The sequence below is a fragment of the Peromyscus eremicus genome, chromosome 15, assembly GCF_949786415.1.
Source record: "Peromyscus eremicus chromosome 15, PerEre_H2_v1, whole genome shotgun sequence".
Lineage (NCBI taxonomy): Eukaryota > Metazoa > Chordata > Mammalia > Rodentia > Cricetidae > Peromyscus > Peromyscus eremicus.
This window is the reverse complement of record NC_081431.1, coordinates 35,703,992-35,725,221: the sequence shown is the minus strand read 5'-3', so window position 1 is coordinate 35,725,221 and position 21,230 is coordinate 35,703,992. Positions and strand designations below refer to the sequence as shown.

The 21,230-nt window shown below is 44.1% G+C and overlaps 1 protein-coding gene across 1 annotated transcript in view; it reads right to left on the bottom strand.

Annotated features, from left to right (window-relative positions):
• Positions 1 to 21,230, bottom strand: part of Pappa2 (pappalysin 2) — a 244,382-nt gene that overhangs the window by 220,587 nt on the left and 2,565 nt on the right. The window contains exon 2 of the mRNA XM_059280960.1: positions 1,397 to 2,468. Coding sequence (XP_059136943.1) covers positions 1,397 to 2,468 — 1,072 coding nt within the window. The remainder of the gene's footprint in view (positions 1 to 1,396; positions 2,469 to 21,230) is intronic.

Below are 21,230 nucleotides of genomic sequence, written 5' to 3'. Positions count from 1 at the left end.
GCTTGTGCTTAGCATGATCAAGGCACTGGATTTAGTGCTACTACTCCTAAGAGTATAAATATCTCCTTTAGTTATACAATGCAAATATTATATGTGGGCATCACAGGTCTGGATAATAAATGGAATTAGATATGTTTCCATAGCAACTCTGAGACAGCTAGAGGAATAAGTTATAAAGACTCAAATATGGGGGATGCTGCCAAAATTCAAAAAGCTAAAGGAACATTCTGAAGATAACGTTGCCCAGGCACCTTAAAAGACTGTTGCTGTGACTTAGATGAGGGACCCTGGTGTGGTTTGAATCTGACGTGCCATCTCACATGTTAAAGCACTAGTTACTAACTGAGAGAACTTTTGGAAGTGATGGATCATGAGAGGAGAGCCCTGAGTTCATCAATGATTAACCTGCTGATAGAATCCTGGTTTAATGTCATTATTGGGATATAGTAGAGACTTAAAGGGTGAGGGTTACTGAAGGTGGTAAGTAACCGGCAAATGTTGTTAAAGAGCCAGTCTTGTCTCCTGGCACCTCCCAGCCTTCCTCTGCTTCCTAGCTATGATGAAGTAACATCTTTCCTCCACTGTGTGTAGAGTCTCACCATAGGTCCCGATACATAAACTGAAACGTCTGAGATGATAAGCCCAGAAGATATATATCTTTCCTCTTTTAAATCACTTCCCTCAGGTATCTGTCACAGCAACCAAAAGTCTGACCAACAAGTGCTTCAAAGGTCATGGTAGTGTTACAGGAAGTGATAGAACACTGAGGAGGTCAAGTCTAGTGGAAGGTTCTTGAATCACCAGGAATGTACTCTCAGCGGGAACTGCAGGACCCTGGCCTCTTCCTCCTTTTCTCTTGCTTCCTAAAGCATGAATCGAACACTTTGCTCCTGCCACAATGGGCTGCTTTACCCATCAGGCCTTCCTGGACTGGGACTAGTACATCCAGAAAATGGGCCCAAATCAGCTCACTTCAAGTATGTCATTTGATTGACAAGAATTTAACTAACTCTCCAACTCCCACACTTGGAACAGTGACTTTTTCAAAGAGCTGTCTGAGGAATCTTATGTTTCTTCTTGGAGATTCCTTAGACTCCTCTGGTCTAAGTCCTTGAGCTGGTCTATGTCTTCTCTGCCCTGCGCATGTCCTCGAGTAGTTTGTAGGAACTCTGCTCCACAGACCTTGAACTCTGTGAGAGCTGTACCTTATTAGGCATTTCCAGGCCCTTAATTACCTCACACACCTAGTGCTTCCTAAAAGCCCAGTAAAGCCTAGGAGGGAAGAACGTTTTATTTGGGGACTGTGTGAACCCTCTTTTGTCTCCTGGAATCAAAGAGTAATGCAGTGTTAGAAATGTAGGGTGTAAGAAAAACGCCCCAGACCCCAGTTCCTTACCTCTTGGATGAGTCAGGGTCAAAGCAAGTCTTGCGGACATCAGTCACTTCAGGATCGCAGCAGTCCCCATCATCAAAATCATTCAGCATGTTGTTGCACGCCACGTGACAGAGTCCATCCCTGCGATTCCAAGAATAGCAGCGACCCTGCCTGCGGCAATCGCCCCCATCGTAGCCGGTGAGTGGATGCTCACACTCAGGGTCACAGTGGTCGTTGCCAATCTTGCTGGGCTCACAATTAACGAGCACAACCCGGTGGCGCAGGGTGGAGTTGTGGACCTGGTGGACACTCAGCTGCCAGCTGATATTGTAGCGGCTGAAGGCCTCATTCAGTGCCTCGTGCTGCCGGCGGATCTGATCATCACTCACAATGGGATGCAGGCCCTCATCATCACAGATGTTGACCACCTGGTAGCGGATCACTTTCTCTCCCCGAAGAGGCCCATGCTCATTGTACTGGGAGATCAGTTCCACATTGTCACAAGCTGTTTGCCCACAAGGTGGGGGCTGCAGAGGTGACCGAATCTCAGGCTGTGACTCAGAGTCCTGGAGAACCTCCAGCCGGGGATATGTCTCCTCTCTAAAGGGGGCCCACTGTTCCTTTAGAGGGTCGAAAGTGGCAGTCAGGATCAGGGTGGTCAACTCATCTGCTCCACTTGGATGCTGGGGACTGTGCTGGAGGTGGGTTTGTGAGAGGGCAGTCGACCAGATGACCAGCGTGCCCAGATATCCACGGAAATAATGCCCATCCTCGGAGCTGTCCCCTCCCAGGAGTAGGGAGCGGCAGGATGCCATGAAAGGGCTATTCAGTGGACCAGACTGGTCAGGACTTCTAGCCACTCGAGCGCCATCCACATACAGAGCTATATGCTGTCCGTCGTAAGTGGCTGCTACATGAGTCCATGTGCCTGGCTGGTATCGGCTGTGGCCAGTCACAATAGTAGCTTTCTTCACCCGGTCAGTGCGGAGAGAAAAGAAGAAGCGAGCATCTCTCCTGCCCTTGTCCTTCCCTGAGCGGATCCCCAGGGCCCAGCCCTTGTCATTGGCTGTGTGGGAGCAGTTATCAAACACACCTGGGAAAGAAGGGAGAGTTGAAGGGAGAAAGACCAGATACAAAGGGGGTGGAAAAGGGGAGAGGAAAGGCCGTGTCAATAGCAAGAATGTAGGTTCCAGTTCCCCACATTGGCTGCCTGTCCACTCCTGTATCAGATATTCTGACAGTGTCTATCCACCAAAAAAAAAAAAAAAGAAGATTCCACCCAGTTTAGCTCATTCTGGTATTTTAAAATAACCAAGGTAGAAGCCAGCAAGTAAACATCCAACACAAATGATGATTTGATTACCCTTCGCTGCAAATGTCCTTCATGCTACGGACTCTGAGGACCTCCTTCCCTACGTTGGCACTAGAGGCTTTCATTTCCTCAAAAGCCGCGAGGGCAGCCATAGTTTCTGAGACCAAGTGGCCGTCATTCATTTTCTCTTTTGAACACTGAAATGATGTTTCTCTTGAGGAAAATAAGGAGCTTGTAACACCCACATATCACTCCTAGCCCACTGCCCTTCTAGTACAACCATCAGCAACAGAGAACAGCTGTTCCCCAGACAATGCAAAATAACATTGGTCCCATGGGCCCATCCTCAAAACTGAGAAAGTCAGTCAGGAGAATGGCCATTTTCTATCCCATGATTCCTATCACAGAACACAAACAGGACCCCCAAATAAATGAGATCCCTGCATGCATTGCCCTGCTGCCTGGCTCAGAGCAAGCACTGGACCAATAAATCCATTTGAATAATGGCAGGGACACCTGTGGATACTGACTCTGAAAATGGGGCAGCAAGAAGCATGTTAGGGATATAGTGTCTGTAGAACCGGAGATGGAAAGGAACCCTCAGGCAACTTACGATTCATAATAGTTGCAAAATTACAATTATGAAGAGCACCAAAAATAGTTTTATGGTTGGGGTCAGCACACCATGAGGAACTGTATTAAAGGGTCGCAGTGTTAGGAAGTCTGAGAACCACTGCCCTAAGGAACATCTTTATTAGTAAACTACAGGAAAGCATTACATTTCCATGGCAACTCCCAGTATGATAAATATGTTCTGTATTGATGAATGATTGATATAGAGTCTTAGGATCTGCTCCCTGAGAATAAAATAAGAGTTGTTCTCCCCTGGACTGTTAGACAATCATTTTATCTATTCCCTGAATTCCTCTATAATCTAAGCCAACAATATTTACTTATGAATAGTATAGATTTATTAGCAAAAAGCTTCTCATTCTTTTTCTCTCTTATTAATTCCTGGAGAATTTTATACAATATCTTTTTATCTTATTTAGCCCTTCCTCCAGCTCCTCTCAGAACACCTCTTCTCCATCTGCCCATTGTGTCCTCATTTAAAAAAGACACAAAACCAAAAACCATGGAGTCCAATTTGGGAGAACATGCTTTCTTTAAGACTTCCTTCTTGTGGCAAGCCAATAGCTATATTCTCATAAATGGCAGAATATCTTCTCTTGTCCCTGACATAAAATAACTTGAAATTTAAGGAGCAAAATTATTTTAAACAATACAGTGCCTTGTCAACTAAGTAATTCAACTTTGAATGGATAATGATTGCTACAACGCAATTCCAATTTGACAGTACTGTTTGAGTTTTTTTTTATTTTTTTGCTTTTTTTCCGTTTTTTTTTTCTGTTTTTTTTTTTCTGTTGTTTTTCCATTAAGAGAATTTAAGAACTACTTCTTCAAAATATTTGTGTCAGGTGGGTTTTCATAAAGAAGACAAACCTACTATGATCAATACTAAGTTCCCTGCTTCATATTTTCTCCTAGCTTCATGTTTTAAAAAGTACAGTACTATCTTCATTATGTAAAACCTCTGACCTATGAACAAAAGTGCTACAATATTTAATATGAGTACCATAGAGTCACTGATAGCTCAGCTATATGCTGATTTTTTTAAAAAAAGGATTTGAAAGTCTATTATAAATGGCTGCACACACAGGTATGTGTATAGAATTAGAGCATAGATATTTTAAATAATTTTTGATAAATTATTAACTAAATCTAGTTGCAGTTCTTGAAAACTTTAATTTACTGCCCTTAGAACCTTATTTGATCAACAGCATAGTAATTATTTCTACTTAGTTGTCTCACAGGAAGCTATAAAGTTTTCAAGTTACTAATTTTCAGTGTTTGCTAATTTCTGTAGTGTAAATTACACCCATGGCGCTAATTTTAGGCTGCTAATATGATGTCACTGCACATGGTATTGGGAAGAGAGGTCCACATTTGGCTCTGCTAAACTGGTAGGAGCCAGTTCCAAGAGCTCCAGACTAAAAAGGAACGCCGATCTAAGCAGCCAAATGTCTCCCCCTCTTTCCCTCTGACTAAAGTAGACTCAGCTGTGTTGCAGATGATGCAGATGACTTTCTGTAGTTTGAAAGGGGTAAATATTGCCTCCCTTCCAGGTCTTGAGTATTTGGATGTCTACCTGTGCACCAGTAGTACCTGTGAATAAAATCTGTCCATTCCAAGCCGGCTCTTTATCACCTATTTATTATAAGCTGAAACTACAGGGCAGCCTGGCACAGCTCCCCGTGTGCCCTTAGGAAAGACTCTCAGCCCTGCTCACTTGACCCCACCAAGCAGAAACAAGATAAATTTTGTTTCACAGGGGAAAAAATGACAGAATCACCATGTTGAGGACACATCTCTTTCTTCTCCGTCTAGCACAGAGGCTGACAGAATCAACATGTTCCGAGCCAACACAGTATACGTGGTAAAACTCAGAGCTTGTGCAAGAGCGGGATTTTATAACTTTGGATGTACATGTGATAGAAACAAACACATTATAACTGGTGTTTATTCATCAAAGCCACATTCTTGGGAAGAACAGAGGGACCAGATCGTGAATATGATTTATTAAGTCACTCAGCAACAAAATGAACTCTGATAGCCCATGGTTAGAAAAATCAGATCGAGTGATGTAACTCAAAGGATGGCGGTCGGATTGAAGCCAAACACTTGAATCACATCCTCTTAAAACTTAGATAATAATTTTCCAGCACTTCCTTCCAATTGCTCTCTCTTATATATTGATGTTTACTAAATTTACACTTGGTTAAATACCTTGTGTTATATTAAAACTGAGGGTTCAAGGAGGTAAAAGTAAATTCAGGGAGTATATCTATATCTTGTTCATTGTATTTGTGTTCTCAGCTCCCAAAGCCATATTTAGAAGCCATGATGATCTTAACAGATCATATACTCAAGTATGTCTCCAAGAAAAAATAATACAACATTTGTATCCAATTCTCTACTGTTATTAATTACTAGCATTTGGAATTAATAGAGTAATTTACCCTCAGGGAAAAGGTCCTTCTCTCAGACTAGAATATCCCCAGGGCAATATGAACAATTCTAATGAAATGTGAGCCTCAAAGCTAGAGTGTTGTGAATAACCGGTTAGTGAGGAAATTTGAAGTATAGTCCCTGTGTAGACATCACCCTGATTCTTTCAATTTTATGAGTTCTTTCTTTATGCTTAGAAGATCTGCTCCTTATGCCAAGATGAAATAAAAGGAACTTGAGCTATCTTTTACTGAGGCTTTGCTGTGTTCTAACCATGGCTCATGTACCATCTCTCTTAATGTACCACAAATGTATGGGCTGAATTGAAATATTCCTCCCTGAAGACCAAAAGCTGAGCATTGAAAGATGGGGAAAGTGATTCACAGTCTCACATCTAACAAGTGCCAAAAGCAAAGATCAAAACCAAGTCTATTCAACCAAAAAGCCCATAGTCCTTCTACTACAGTAAAATACTTCAAATCATTTTTTCAAAAAATGTTATTGCTCAGGAGCAAAAAGAACAACGTGGGCTAGTGAATGTGGCATTAATAGATTCACAGACTGCCTTTTTTTTCTGTGCCACCTGGGAAAATGCACAGGCCCAAAGACACATCTAGAAATAGTTTGGAGGAGAAAACCAGTGACTAGCAGGTCGTTGGCCAGAGCTTGTGTTGACAGGTAGCCTTGCTGAATATTTGATCACATTTCTAGGTATATATATAACAGTTACCAAGTCTTAAGGATCCAAGGCCAAGGAGGCTTGTTCTGCTGAATCCAAAACTGTGGCCACAGAGAAGAGGGTTGAGGAAAGGTATTACAAAGAACAGGAAAGTGACTTCAGGACAGTGGCTTCCATTATTTCACAGTTAAATGTGCAATAGGCCAAAGAGGAGGCCAGACTTGAAAAGAACAATGAAAAGGGGACCCTCCCTCTGGGAACTGTATCCACCTCTCTACTGCTGGTGGTTCACTCCCTTCTCCACCAATCTGCCTTTTCCCTTTTGGAATCTTCTGTCAGTTGGCTTTGGCTGGAAGGAGTCTTCTGACCATGAGACCAGATAATAAAGTGAGAATTCCACACTGGCCCTCATATCACAATGAGGAAGAAAACTGTTACCTAGGAATTATAAATGTCAATCAAAAAAAAAAAAAAAGAAAGGAAGAAAGAAAGAAAGAAAGAAAGAAAGAAAGAAAGAAAGAAAGAAAGAAAGAAAACTAACCTGCTAACTTTCAGGAAGCCATTGTCTTTCAAATTCTTACTTTACAACAATAACAAAGGTAGAATCCTGTGCCCTTTTCTTCCATACAACAGAAAGACTATCTGTATTTCAGGAACATTAAGCCAACTTTTTCAGTGTTGAGACAAATGAAGAAGTTGTGTCCCTTGTTATGAGGCTATGTAGGTCCAATGCTGAGGAAGAAGCTCTGCTCCATTCTCCTGGATCTCCCCAGTTAAACATACCCCAAAGACATGTTGTTTTCCTAACAACATTCCCACTATAGTCCCAGAACCACAAACGGAGTTATATCTGTCACATTATCTGAAATATCTCCCATCTATTGGGAGGCCCTTCAAAAATTACCTTAAGTTTCAAGTCTGGAAAGTCCTTGATCTTGACCATCCTCCTGGAAGTGGACAGCCTGCTAAGTCGTGTGCTGCTACTGTCTTTAACCTACTCATCTAGGCCACTTGGGACTTCACTGATAAGAAGGGGTTTTAGCTTAGATATCCAAATTTCACCACAGGATCAAGAAATGATGGGTTTTTGTTTCTTCAACACATCTACTCTGCTACTAAAATCTGTGTTGTGAGAGTCCTGACTGGCAGATACAACATTCCCACCAGACCTTGGGGACCCCAATAACCCCAAAGTTACATAGGAAGAAACAGGGAACCAGAAGAAAGAGCTCAGGCACGCCCCTTGCTGTACAACTAGTTGTTGACTTTCTCTAGTATGTTAGATGGGCTTTTCCCCAGTCATTTTATAATGAGCTACTTTCTTCTAGAACGTCCACAATTGGATGACAGCACGATGATGAAACTCGTTGAGAGCTTTTCTTAGGCAGAGCCCTCCTCCCCTGGAGGCTTCATGCGTGGCAGATTCTCCTAGACGAGTTCACTTAGCAACAAGCTAGAGAGGCAGGGGGAAAGGTTAAGGTCTGGGCAGAAATGATGCTCTTGGCAAAAACAGAGCTGAAGAACCTAACTTCCAAGAAATCCCCATGGCAGAGTTTTGCCCTGTACCTCTGGGGGATTAAAATCAGGATGGACAGTCCTACTTCTCAGAGAAGCTTCATCAGCTTCCAGGAAGGTGAGGCTTCTATCAACAAAACAGACGAGTCATACAGAGTGTCATCAACTCTGGTAACTGCAAAAACATGCCGTATGGCGCAAGTCTGTTTTTAGGAGGAAAATGGAAAAAAGCACGGGAGATGTATGGGGGGGGCCAGGTTAGGTCATGGTCATAAATCAGTCTGATAGAAGGCAAGGTCGTTTCTCAGGGTATTATGCCTGGGTCTGCCCCACACATGTAGATGATGCCTTCTGCAGAACTACTTAACACCCATCACTCTTCCCCTCACCACATACACACAGCAGAGAGTGCGGAAGGGTTAAAAAGGACAAGAAGGACCAGACAGAAGGCCTTCCATCAAAGAACAGTCAGCTGGCCGATACAGGACTGTGTGAACAGGAAGATGGGTAGAAAGTAAAACAGAGGAAGCCTGAGGAGGTATTTTCCAGCTGCTCCGGATAACTTTCTTTCAAGACAGGATCAGGCACAGCTTTTCATCTCTGAGTCCAACGGTTTACAAATTACAGCACAGAGTTGGGGAAAGTCCCCTGGGGACCATCTCACCAGCATCTTTCCAGCAAACATTTCAGCCTCTCTTTACAGAGCACTCTTCACTTTAGTCACGCTCTCATCACAGGCATGGATGAGAGAAGCCAGGAAGGGTGATTTCGCTGACTCTCCACAGGCCACCCAGGCATACAGTGGGAGTCCACCCAGGCAGGTTTGCATAGCAAGGACAAGGTTGCTTTGGAATTGCCTGAGAGAGCAGGAAAGTAAACAGTGATGGCATGGAATACTAGAACCTAAAGAAGGGCACAGCCTCAGAAAAGGGGGCTCAAATGGAATCCTAGGGAACGTAGTAAGCATGGGTTCTGGTACTGTGCGCATACAGGTTAGCTACTCTTGGGGTTAATCTTGTGACTCGTGGAGCTGAATCAAAATCACAGGCTCTGCATACTGCCTAGTATCTACAGGCTGAAACTAGATCTAGACACAGGGAGATTTTGCCTCAGTGGAACTCAAGCAATACCTGAAACTGTGCCTTCCAACAGACTTGCAGGCGAAGCAGGAGAAAAAAGATGAAGCACATTAGCAATCAAGAACGATCAGCAGTCAGGGGTATATCCATGGCTCAGGTCATTATTTTAGCACATGGAGGTCCATCTCTTCAACAACCTTACCAGCTCCCAGAGAGCTGACAACCCTACCTTATCGTTCCCCTGATTCCCATTGCATCAAGGCCAGCATCTTGCCCGTGGTAGGAATAAGTAAGTCATTACTGGCTTGGATCCACAGGAGGTTTTTATCAGAGTTGTCAAGGGCATCCTCCCAAGTGAAAACATGTCACACAACAACTCTGTTTTCCCTAATAAAAAAAAAGTATTTAATCTTTGCCCCTCTACAACTCACTCCCACAGAGGGAGTAGCTACTAATCTGACCTAGCAGGGCTCTGTCCCCAAAGCCTGTGCCTATGAGGCAAATCGGCTCTCACCTCCTCTCACATTAACTACTGGAGACAACCAAGAGTCAAAAGCCCTCCTCACCCTTGTCGCCTCTAACTCATCTGGTCAACTTCCTCCAGACTCAGTACTTTGCCAGATGTCATCAATCATCTCAGTATATTTGAGCAAGACTAAATTATTTTTCCTCACAGGAGGAACTAATGGAAGTTTAATAAGTATTGCAATGTTCCTTATGCGTAGTCTTTGCTACCAAAGAAGGTCTGGGGGAGGAGGAAAAGGAAGTCTCCTGAGTAATTTAAAACCTGGGGAATTCTGTTTACTTGCTTATTTATTGATCTGTTTATTTACTGGCATGTCATTTGAATCACTTACAGTTGCCTTTCAGAACAAACAGGATGAAAGTTCCTGAGCCTTGGTGAGCTATGCTGATCCTGTAGCTGAGCTAGCCAGTGGCCCGAGGCTGACTGCAAAGGGTTAACACAGTGAGCCTCTATAGTGTGAGGAGGGCTGGAACAGCCTGCTGTTTCTCATCATCAGAAGCAGGAAGCTGTCTACAGCTTGCCTTCCCATCAAGCCGGTCTCTCACCTTAACAAACATGGGAAGGCCAGCAGTACAATGGAAGAACAGAAATCCTCAAATGCAGACGGCAAGAGACGAGAATTCTGAGGGAGGCAAAGCTGTATACTGGAATAGGGCAAATAGTCATCATCACATGATACCATGGCCTCCAGAGGCCCTTAGTTCTCAGAGAGACCCAGACACACAGTGGCTCCCTTAACACCAAGTATTCCCCCTTCTCCACCTTCCTCCACCTCTCCACGAACTAACATCATTTCTAATGCCTGAGAAGCAGCTCCAATTCCAATTTCCTATTGTTTCATTCCTCCATTGAGTAAATGACTTTAGAAGCCTCTCAGACACTGGTTTAGCATTTCCTTTTAGTAGGGTCAGTTTCCAGAATCAATACCACCCTAGGAAGTGTTTCAGTAGTAGTCCATACATCCTCAGTAGTCCTGCAGTCCTCAGAAGTCGGAAGTTAAACTGAGCTTGGAGGAGAGACTTTTGCCTTGAAAATAACCTACCCCTTCTTGGTCAGATGACAACAGACTTCACCCAGCAAGTTTTCTTAAATTAGGTACACTATATTGCTCATGTAACATAAATCATTTGCCCAGTGGCTGGTATAGTTATTCAGTTACACACACTACCTGGGCTCATGTAGTGACACCTAAATGTTCATGCCTCTGCTGCATAGGCACAAGTCACCTAAGAGGCCTCTGTTTTCAAGGAACAAAGCACAGGGAGACAGCCTCCTCAGGGACCACACACCCGAAGGTTATGCTTGTCAGAGCTAAATGGTCATAGTGGCTTCGTGCAGCTCTCTGACAGAGAGCCAGAGCTTATGTCCTCAAATTGAACCCAGGTAGTCTGCAGAGGCCTGTGTTCAAAGAGCATTCTCTTAGTCCAGACCTCAGGGGAAACCCCTGCCTGAAACTATGTTCACTGTTTGGTCTCTGAGAAGGAGAAAGGACAAAGGAAAATATGTGATCTGATGAGTTGATAGTTAGGGTTAAATAAGGACTAGAATCATTAAAAAATGATCCTATCTTACTGAAAAAAATCTTCCTAAAATCTTTTCTTCTACTTTCCAATGAGAAATGTAAATTAAACAGAAGCAGCCAGAAAGAGCTGAAATAAAACCAAATTAGAAGCTAAGAAACTTGGAAGTGAATCCCCAGGCTGCCTCCTTTTGACTCTAGGAATGTCTTTCCCGGTGTGTGCCTCACTAGGCTGCTGTATGCTCAGACAAATGTCGGAATCTTCATCTCGCTCATTCTCCCAGCTGGCTCTCACTACCCACACCTGAGAGTGTGGCTATACAAAGAGGGAAGAATTGGCTTGTTCCATGTGTGATGGGCTTTGGTCACTGGATTCCTTTTGCAGTCTCATCTTGTCATTGTGTCCTTCTATTTGCCTAAGAGGCAGAGTAAGCAGATCATTAGTTTGCTAAGGATACTAGTTACCTAGGAGTCAGGTAATTAAAGTTTCACTGCAAATAACTCCATAAATGGTACGACACGGATGGGCAAGCAACAAGTGTTCAAGCCTGCGGAGTGTTTAGGCACTAGCACGGGTAAGAAAGGCCAGGAGGAAGAGAAGCACAAGTCAGGCAGACCCAGAGAACCCAGCTAGCAGAGTGCTGTGTACCACCAAAGGGGAAATAGCCACTGGCACGGGTCAATGACTTACTGTCTAGTCGGCATAACTCCAGATTCATGATTTGTTTAGTGTATTCACTATTCTTAGAGCAAATATGCTATTGTTCCAATTTTACAGATGAGGGATTTCACATTGCTAGTAAGGGCTGGAAGCTAGACGTCCAGACCCTACGGCTGCCACTGCTTCCCGTCAATTAGAGGTAACAAACTTCACTGGAGGAGGAGTCATTTATGTAAATGTAGGCAGGACATTTAGTGGGAGGAATAGTCTACACAGGCGAAGAGCAGGTAGACCACATGAAGAGGAAAGAAAAAAACTCCCTGATAGCCTAGAATTCTGAGATACGGTCCCTATTGAGTAGTCAGAAGAGGCCAAGCTCTATGTGTACAAGGTCCAGAATATTTTCTATCTACTCATTCCAACAAGGTACCTACTCTGTCCCAGGATTTGCCATGGGATTGGGTGACACAGGAATGACTGAGATCCAGAAATGTCTAGAGATGCTAATGAGAGACCAGGAGGCTCACCTGTTAAGCAGACCTGATGGGACTATGACTTAGAACTCTGAGGAATACTGCAGCCTAATAGAAGGCAGGGTCAGGAAGAGGCATGTTGGGAGAACTGCCAGGAACAGAAGGGAACAGCTGCCTCCCTTTTCAGGGCCTGTGTTTCAGCCACACACTGACATATAACACTGCTCATTTCCTAGAAATGCTGAAAGCACAGAGTCAAAGAGGCAAAGAGGGTGAGGCTACCATTTCAGGCCTCTCCTCGTCATGGCCTACCCCTGGTTGAGTTCAGGCCAATCATATCCTATGCTCTGTCCAAGAGCCCATTAAGACCACCACACCCAAGGAGGGAATCTTGCCCCAAATTACCTCTATCCTGAGGATCTATGCCATGGGCTGGATTATAAGGATTATAGGGATATTCTCTTATACAATTATTTCAAATTATTAATGGGCCTTGAAACAAACAATGTCTAAGATAGACCGTCGCTACGGTCCTTGTTTATAATTATTCCGTGTGAAGTAGGAGGTTTAAGAAAAAACAGTTATTGAATGCCTACTTTGTGTTAAATAAATATCTGTTGAATAAATGAACTAGTAAGTGAGCAAATGAAGAAAAACAAACTGAGCTAGGAACTGCCTATAAGTCTACATTACATTAAATTAAAATGATTTCAAAGTCAGACAGAGTAGCTCAGCCTGTGTGGATGGGACCTTCATGGACACAGAGAATAAAAGAGGAAGAGTGGTTTGTGAGAGAACAGGGTGCCTCTGAGGCAGGAGATCTCAGGCTCAGACTTCAGCTCTGCAGCAGGTGGGTGACCTTGGTTCTGTGAAGGCTGACTGTGCGGATCTTCAGCTCTGTGGGCTCTAGCTATATGCCCCCAGGCAGGGTCCTATTTCTTTCTTAGTTCTCCACTTTCCGTTTCCCTCTTCAAGTTGTCTTGAGGAACACTTGAGTTGAAATGTCTAAACTGACGGCTGCAGTGCATGGCACAAAGTCAGCATTACGAAAGTTGCCAAGGAAACATCACTATGAAAATCCCTTGCAATAATTGAGCCCACATTTGCACACTTTACATTTCTGTTTATTTATCGTCCATGATTTCCCTGCATCTGCACTCTCTCACTTTAGATTACTAGTTCTTTAACACCTTTCTCTGAGTATTGGACCTCTAGTAACACAAAATGAAATCTCCCTTAATTTCCTCCCGACAGCATCCTTCCTCAACTTCCTACTGTGTGTCTTCATTCTCCCTCCCTTCATCAAGGACTCCACTAACCAGGATGTCTCTCCGATCCAACTCGAGTGAAACAGATTGCCCTAAACTAATCTATGACTCCCACCTGCCAAGTCCAAAGTCCCCACCTCAGACCTGGTGGCTTTCTTGGTACCCTGTGCCATCTGACATTATCCTCCCCTTTCTCCCTACTTCTACCACCTGCCAGTCCTGACTCCACTTCTCAATCATCCATATCAAACTAGTCATGCCCATGAAAGGTTATAATCGTTTATAAGAAGCCTTCCACCAGACTGTGAGCATCTTGTAGGCACAGCCCTTAGTCTTAATTCTCTAACAGAGGGCATAATGTCTGATACTTCACCTAGTAGAAGTTCAATGAACGTTGAACAGATGAAAGAATGAACATATATAATACCAAACTACTTTCATAACCTGCCCAGGACGTACAACAAATACTTGAATGAAAGAGAGAAAACGTTAAATTAGTGTCTAAAAGATGGAGTGCCTGACCGATGCTTAAGCTCTGTGACTCCACCTCTGGTCAGGTAGCTGGACTTCCAAACTAGCAATGATCCACAACTACTGTCCTTGCTGTCCCAACTGGTTGTCATGGCAATGCTTCAACTTCAAAATGCTCAGAAGCTTTGCCTACCAGTTGCTATATTGTATATTTGAGAAGAACTACTTTTCTCTGCCAGTGACTTCTGAGTCATAGAGAAAACTGTTTTTGTTTGCCCTGAGTTTTATTTCCTGGATGTTTTCTTTCTTTTTAAGTAAGATTATTTTAAAGCAGGTAGTAAACACAGGAAGGGAAGAACGTTGTTATTTGGGGGACACATAGTTGGCAAGGAAATATGCTCTCTGGAACGTACAAGAGTGAGGGTGTGTGTGATGTGAACAGAAACAAATCTGATGGGACCCTAGAGTAACCTGACTCCATGTCCTCAAGGGCAGAAGCTTGAGATTTATGTACTTATTTGTGACATCAGGAACTCAAGCTCCTGAACGTACGGGGTGTATGGGCTCGGGACCCAAATGAAGGTGTTGGCTACTTCTTAATAAATGCCAAATAAGGTGTTTATTTGGCCTCTGCAAGGCCTGAACTAAAACAGGAAAGAGAGAGAGCCAGACCTCCTGGCATACACATTCTGAATGAATCAGATGGCCAGCCCCAGAGGAACAAGAAAATGTGAATAAGGAAGAAGGCGGGAGGTGAGGAAGAAAGAAAGAAGGAGGTGAGGAAGGTAGAAAGCAGGAGGTGAGGAAGTAACACATGTGACTGCTTACAGGCAAACAGTTGAATTTGCTTGCTCTGCCAAAGGTAATTCCTACTTTACAGCTCTGTCTCTGTCCCTCTTAGCAACCTGTGCTCCATGCTAGAAAGGATACCCAAAGGCTTCTGGGGTTTTCATCTTGTCCTTGAGGAGTGAGAGAGATCATACCTCACAGAGGACAGGCACTGAGAGCCCACCGTGTCCCCTGAATTCAGAAGCCTCGCTCACTGTGTTGCGAGTCTGAAATCAAACGGTCCTACAGGAGCCTTTCCCCTGGTTGGGGGAATGAAGAGAGGAAAGGCAATAGCAAATGTCAGGTATTAAAGCAGGAGGAGTGAGGCGATGGCATGATCACCCTGTCATGTTCAAAGGAACTCTATGTGCCTCCAACACTACACTAGATGACGAGACAACTCCAAAGTCTAGTTGCAAGTCAGATGCTGAGCCCTGACCAGACTGGGTTCAAGCACCCAGCTAGCACAAAACCAGGAGAATTTGGAAGGGAGCACTGTGAACTGTATCTTCCTACTTTCTCCCCTTTGTGATGCTTCAGAATCTAACGCCCTGTGATTCCTGGGTGGCTTAGTGTTCCCCATAAGCCTGTTGCTAAGAGTTTACCTACCAGGTGGAACACAATAGAAGTGATGAATTATCAAAGATCATGTGGAATACGGAAACAAGGCCAGAAGACGTATAGACGAAGCATGGCCTTCCAGAAGAATCCTCTACACCAAAGCACTGCAAACAATTACTTAGGAGCAAAGCCCACAGCATGACACTTGCTTTGATAAAGTTTTATTGGAACACAGCCTACCAATGTGGTTGTGCATCATCTGTGGCAATGTGCACTTACTAGCAACAGAGTTTAGGAGTTGCATCATGAGCTGTATGGCCTACAAAGTCTAAACTATTTAGCATCTGGTCTTTTTCGGAAAAGGTCTGCCATGCGCTACTCTCACCAATGTGGAGTTTCCTTTAACAGTCCGCAGCAGCAGCAGCAGCAGCAGCAGCAGCAGCAACAACACTAAAGGTACTTGTTAGACATGCAGAACCCCAAGCTTCCCCAGATAAACAGAATCCAACTCTGCATTTGCGTAGCAGACTATAAGAGTAGATGCCAGGCCGGGCGGTGGTGGCGCATGCCTTTAATCCCAGCACTCGGGAGGCAGAGCCAGGCGGATCTCTGTGAGTTCGAGGCCAGCCTGGGCTACCGAGTGAGTTCCAGGAAAGGCTCAAAGCTACACAGAGAAACCTTATCTCGAAAACCAAAAAAAAAAAAAAAAAAAAAAAAAAAAAAAAAAAAAAAAAAAAAAAAAAAGAGTAGATGCCAAAACAGGGTTAAATATGCAAAGATTTTGTTAGATGAAAACAACTTTGAGAGAAAATCTAGAAGGAGCTAGAAAAGGCTGGGAGAGCCACTGACCTATGGTGTTAGCCTGACCCTGGGGGAAGGAGAAAAGAAAGAAGCCATCTAAGAGTGTTCTAGAATGCCTTTGATGATACCTGGGCCAGAACCAACTGTGTGAGGATCTAGTCTTCCCTATCCTTGCCACTTCAGTGAGGAGGGGTGGTCCCCTTACAAACATAGTCCTGGGTCAAAGAACTCCCCATGTTGGATCCCTGCAAAACATACTCCCTTCAAATCTGCTTCTAGGTGCATCTCAGCTGACCTCTGTGCACACTGAAGTCCAAGAAGCAAGGCTCTAGAGCAGTTATTGGCACACTTCCCACTTGGGTGATGAAGGGCCTGACCATACATATTTTAGGCTTTTGGGGCTGTACAGTCTCTGTCACAACCGCTAACCCCTGCCGTTCACCATGGGAGCAGCCACAGAGAACACATAATCAAATGAGTGTGGTGCGCCTGATCAAACTTCATTTATGAAAACAGCTTCAATTTTGGAGATGATGTGGCTCATAGGCCATAAGATGCCAGCCCTTGCTCTAGGGTTATAGATTAAACTCCCTTAAAGTAATTCAAACTTCTGCTCATATGGGGCGGGACAGATAAGAGGGGCATAGTGCTCCTATTGAAGGCAAGTGGGCTACCTTGTACTCAGCCATTTCCTTCAGATGCTCTCTAGATACTCTGTAGGCAGCAACAGCAGAACTTTAAAGCTAGTGCCCTGAATCCCCACAAAAATCCTCCAGTTCCAGAAAGTTCTTCTCAGCCCAATGGGAATCCAATTGTCTAAACTTCGAGTTTGTTCTACAAACATAATTTGTAGAATTATGTAATTCTGCCATTACAGTAAGTATTTGAGAATGACAAATATGAGTTGGATATGCATATTGCTTCTAGGGGATGGTCAATTGATAGAAATAAGAGCCATGTGCTGTGGGATAATGCTCTTGTACATCTTAACAATTTGTCACTTGAATTGGTTTAATAAAATGCTGATTGGCCAGTAGCCAGGCAGGAAGTATAGGCTGTGCAACCAGACTAGGAGAATTCTGGGAAGAGGAAGGGTGGAGTCAAGAGTCACCAGCCAGATGCAGAGAAATCAAGATGAGAATGTCAAAATGAGAAAAGGTACCAAGCCACATGGCTAAACATAGATAAGAATCATGGATGAATTTAAGTGTAAGATCTAGTTAGTAATAAGCCTGAGCTACCAGTCGAGCATTTATAAGTAATATTAAGCTCTGAGTCAATTATTTGGGAAGCAGCTGCTGGGTATTTGGGAACAGATAGGCAAGAGAGAAACTTCTGCCTACATCCATGCCTGACCAATAAGGCAAGAAGCAATGTGCAGTCCAGGAAAGCATGCAAGAAGGTCTATAGAAGGAGATGAGATAGAAAGAAGGGGAGAGGGGGAGACGGAGGAGGAGTAACCACTCCACACAGATCACTAGGGAGGCTCTAGGGATGAGGGTACCAGGGTGGGCTGTCAAAAGGTGATCATGACAGGTCAGATTTACCTCTCAAACCAGAAGCATTCACATGCTTCTCCCCAGGAGAGCCATAAAATCTCACAATGAAAACTTCAATGCAAAGATGTTAAGTCACAACTATCAGGGCATATGTTTCCTTCCTACAAACAATTTATGCATCTTCCTGTCACTAGAGAGGGCAGGGTACCCCAGGAGACGTTGTGGGCCCTCACACGAATGGTTCTGTGCCAGAAACAGGGTTCTGTGCCAGAAACAGGGTCATGACAACTTTACTGGAAATTTGAGTTTTAATGCAGAAGTTGAATGTGAGAGGAACAGGATGACTCCCCAGGGTCTGATGAGGACAAACACCTGACTTGGACCATTACTGCCTGTAGGGATGCAGTCAAAGGGTGGAACAGAGACCCCTGTCTGCAGGGGAGCTCTGGGAAAGGTACAGACGCTGCTCCTTCCCTGTGTGAGTCTGCAGAATCAAGGTGGCCTCCTTGTACTCTTCCCATCTCTGTCCCCGTGCCTTTTGCAAAGCTTTGCATTCCCTATGATCGAGAACTCTTTACCCTAAAACCTCATTCCATACATGTCACTCACACAGAAAAGCTAGCAATAGGTTCTGAACAGTGACCCAGTGTCGGCAGTGTCTGGCTATCAGGAAACCCAGATAAGTATGTACATTTTTCTATGAAGTAAGCACAGATCTCATGAGATATTCAATAAGGTTTATGGCTCAGAAAAATAAAATAAATGTTTTTAGCACCATTGCCCAATTGATCTGAAATAGTGCTGCTCGAATTGAAAGATCAGATGAAACTTTTTAATGAAATAAATGGATCTGGTTGGGCTTTTAAGTCTACCATTTTTATCTTGAGATCACATTTTGAAGAAAAAAAAACTACAGCCATTCCTGTTTTATAGATTATCAAATTAAATTCATGAGGAATTCATGTTAGTATCTCTGCTAAGGAAAAATTAGAATTAAATTAGAAATTAATTTAATTTGGATGTCTCTTGCTAAATACCTTTCATGTCACTGGTGAGTATACAAGTCCCACAGCCAAGTCTTGTGTCCAGCAGTTTATCTACATGACTTTTTTAAAACGCTTAACTCTTCAGGGTGTCTCATTTGTCTTTTGTTTGAGAGTTTTTTCCAACTTTATTTGAAATGGAATCATATATATGTAATCATATTTTTCCTTTGATTTTCAATTTGAGGAAAGCATAGCTCAGAGAGGAAAAGAAAAAAATCTGCCGTTGCATGTCAAAGAAAGATTCAATTCCAAGTCTATCTGTCCCCAGGCTCTACACTGGGACATGTTGCAAATCTTGGACACTCAGAGGACCAAAACTTGCCTTCATGTCAAGGACAGTTTTTCAGACATCTTTGTACTCCCCTCAATGACTTGCCACACTTTGCATGGCAAGGCACTCAATAAATATTTGTTGGATTAAGAATTCTGGGCTTGGGCTCCAACCTACCATGGACTCAATGACTCAGTGTCCTGTAGCTCAGAGCTGCAGGTGGTTACTCAGCTGGGCGACTTCAGGGATCATTTGAAATCAATTATGGGTGTGCAGGAACCTACTAAAATGTTCTCTTTTGTGTATGTTAGGGTTGAAGGAGAGGAAAGGAAGTTGAAGGGGTAGTAAAGGCTCAGATGGCTTCGGAGTTAGGCACTGGACCTTAAGGAATCCACACTAGAAAAGGACAGAAGATGGCTTATTCAACCACTAAATTTTAATGGTCCAGCCTAATGGGCTCCTAACCTCAGGCTACTCCTAGCTTGCCCATAGCCTCAATGTGCCAGACCTTTAACTGGCTACCTTTGTGAAGAAACCCACCATGGAGCAGTCTGCTCTCTGATGCTCCAGGTCAGCTCCAGCTGTGGGAAATAGGCAACTTCAGAAGGTCTACCTTTCAGAAAGCCCAGAGGATGGGAGGGGGGGGGGTGCCCTCGACACGTGACGTTTGCACGCTCTGCATGCCCTCAACCCTCAAGAAAAGCATTCTTGCAGCTCATTCTGGAGTCTGACTTGTTTCAGAAGAATGTGGGAACTCAGAGGGCCGGGAGAAGGTAATTCTAGCTGATTTTGTTTTCTTCACTTCTTGCTAGAACTACAAGTTAGTCACAACTCTCAAAAAGCTGCTTAAGCTGTTCCAGACAGGCCTTTCCACACACACACAAAAAAAGACTTATATGAAGTGGACCCCGAGGGATGCCTACCAACAACATTTTGGGAGAAGGTGATTAAATTACAGCCCAGAGGCTGGGACAGGACAGCCCTCAAGGAAATGAGAGACATTCCCCACTTTGTGGCTTCCGAGACTCCGGTGCATGAGACAACACTGCCACCTAGTGCCCTGTGATGGAACTATTCCCCAAGGCTCCACAACTGTGGGTAGGGGCTTCTTATGCAGTGACTGGTGTTGAGTAGTTATGTGAGGTCTCTGCTGAGGAGAAAATACCCGAGCATGGTAGGTAGAGGACTTAGAAGCTGGTTTGAGTTAAACAGGCGGAACCTGAGGAGGTCTGAAAGCTGTTGGCAGAGTGAGAGCCAAGTCTTGCAGCATGTTGGCCCACCCTCAGAGGAACAGCAGAAGTGAAGCTACAGGCTTGTGTGCATCTCCCAGCAACTTGATTCTACATTGTCACTCTGTGTAACTCAAGTTCCACCACACCAGGACCAAATAGTGACCAGCTGGAGGGCTCATGCCAGTGGGAGAAAGGAAGATGGGTTGTTGAGGGATGTGAGTGAACTCGTTGAAAAGTAGAGGCTCTTATTACTGAGAATTTGACTTGGTAACCTCATGGTCCTTAGCCGTGCTATTCACGGGTGAAATAACAGCAGCTAAAACAATGGGTAGGCATAGATGCTAAGTTCTCAGCAGGCCACTTGCTAAGATCAGAGAATAGAGCCCTTGTTATCAGCCCCTGCCTCCCACAGGCTTTTACCCTAAATCGTCCCTTGTAATTTGGACCATGCACAAGTCTGAAGAAAGATAGAGGATGGAATATAGGAAAGACAGTCCTGGTTGTCCTCTACCCTCCACCTTTTAGAAGCAGACCTAAAAAGGGAAGTCCCAGAACACCACAGGAGCCACTTAGATTTGAGGAAAAAGAAATCTTAGAAGCTAAATTGCTGAAGAAGATTTCCTCCCCAATTCTTCATGCTTTGAGAGGCTAAGAGGGTTCCAATGGGCTCTGGAAGAATCTGAATGTGTACTGTGGCAGTATGGAGACAGTCACTGGTGATAGACAGGCAGGGCAGGGAGGCACATGGAGATGAGGGTAACTGTGCCAGAGGTGAGGCAAAGGATTCTGGAACTGTAGTCTAATCATGACATCACTCTCCTTGAAGAGTGTGAGACAGGACTGAAGAGGAAACTGCAGAGGTCAGGTGCCATGTTCCTGTTTTCCAGGATTGGACTTTAATCACCCCAAGCAATAGTCCCCCTCCCCCCCCCGAGCCTCCCACATATATTCCTTTTGGATTCTCTCACTCTTCACAGCCAGGGAACTGATCCCAGGTCTCTATGTGTCTACTGCAGAAGGAAGCCTCGTCAGAGCCGTGGGCCTC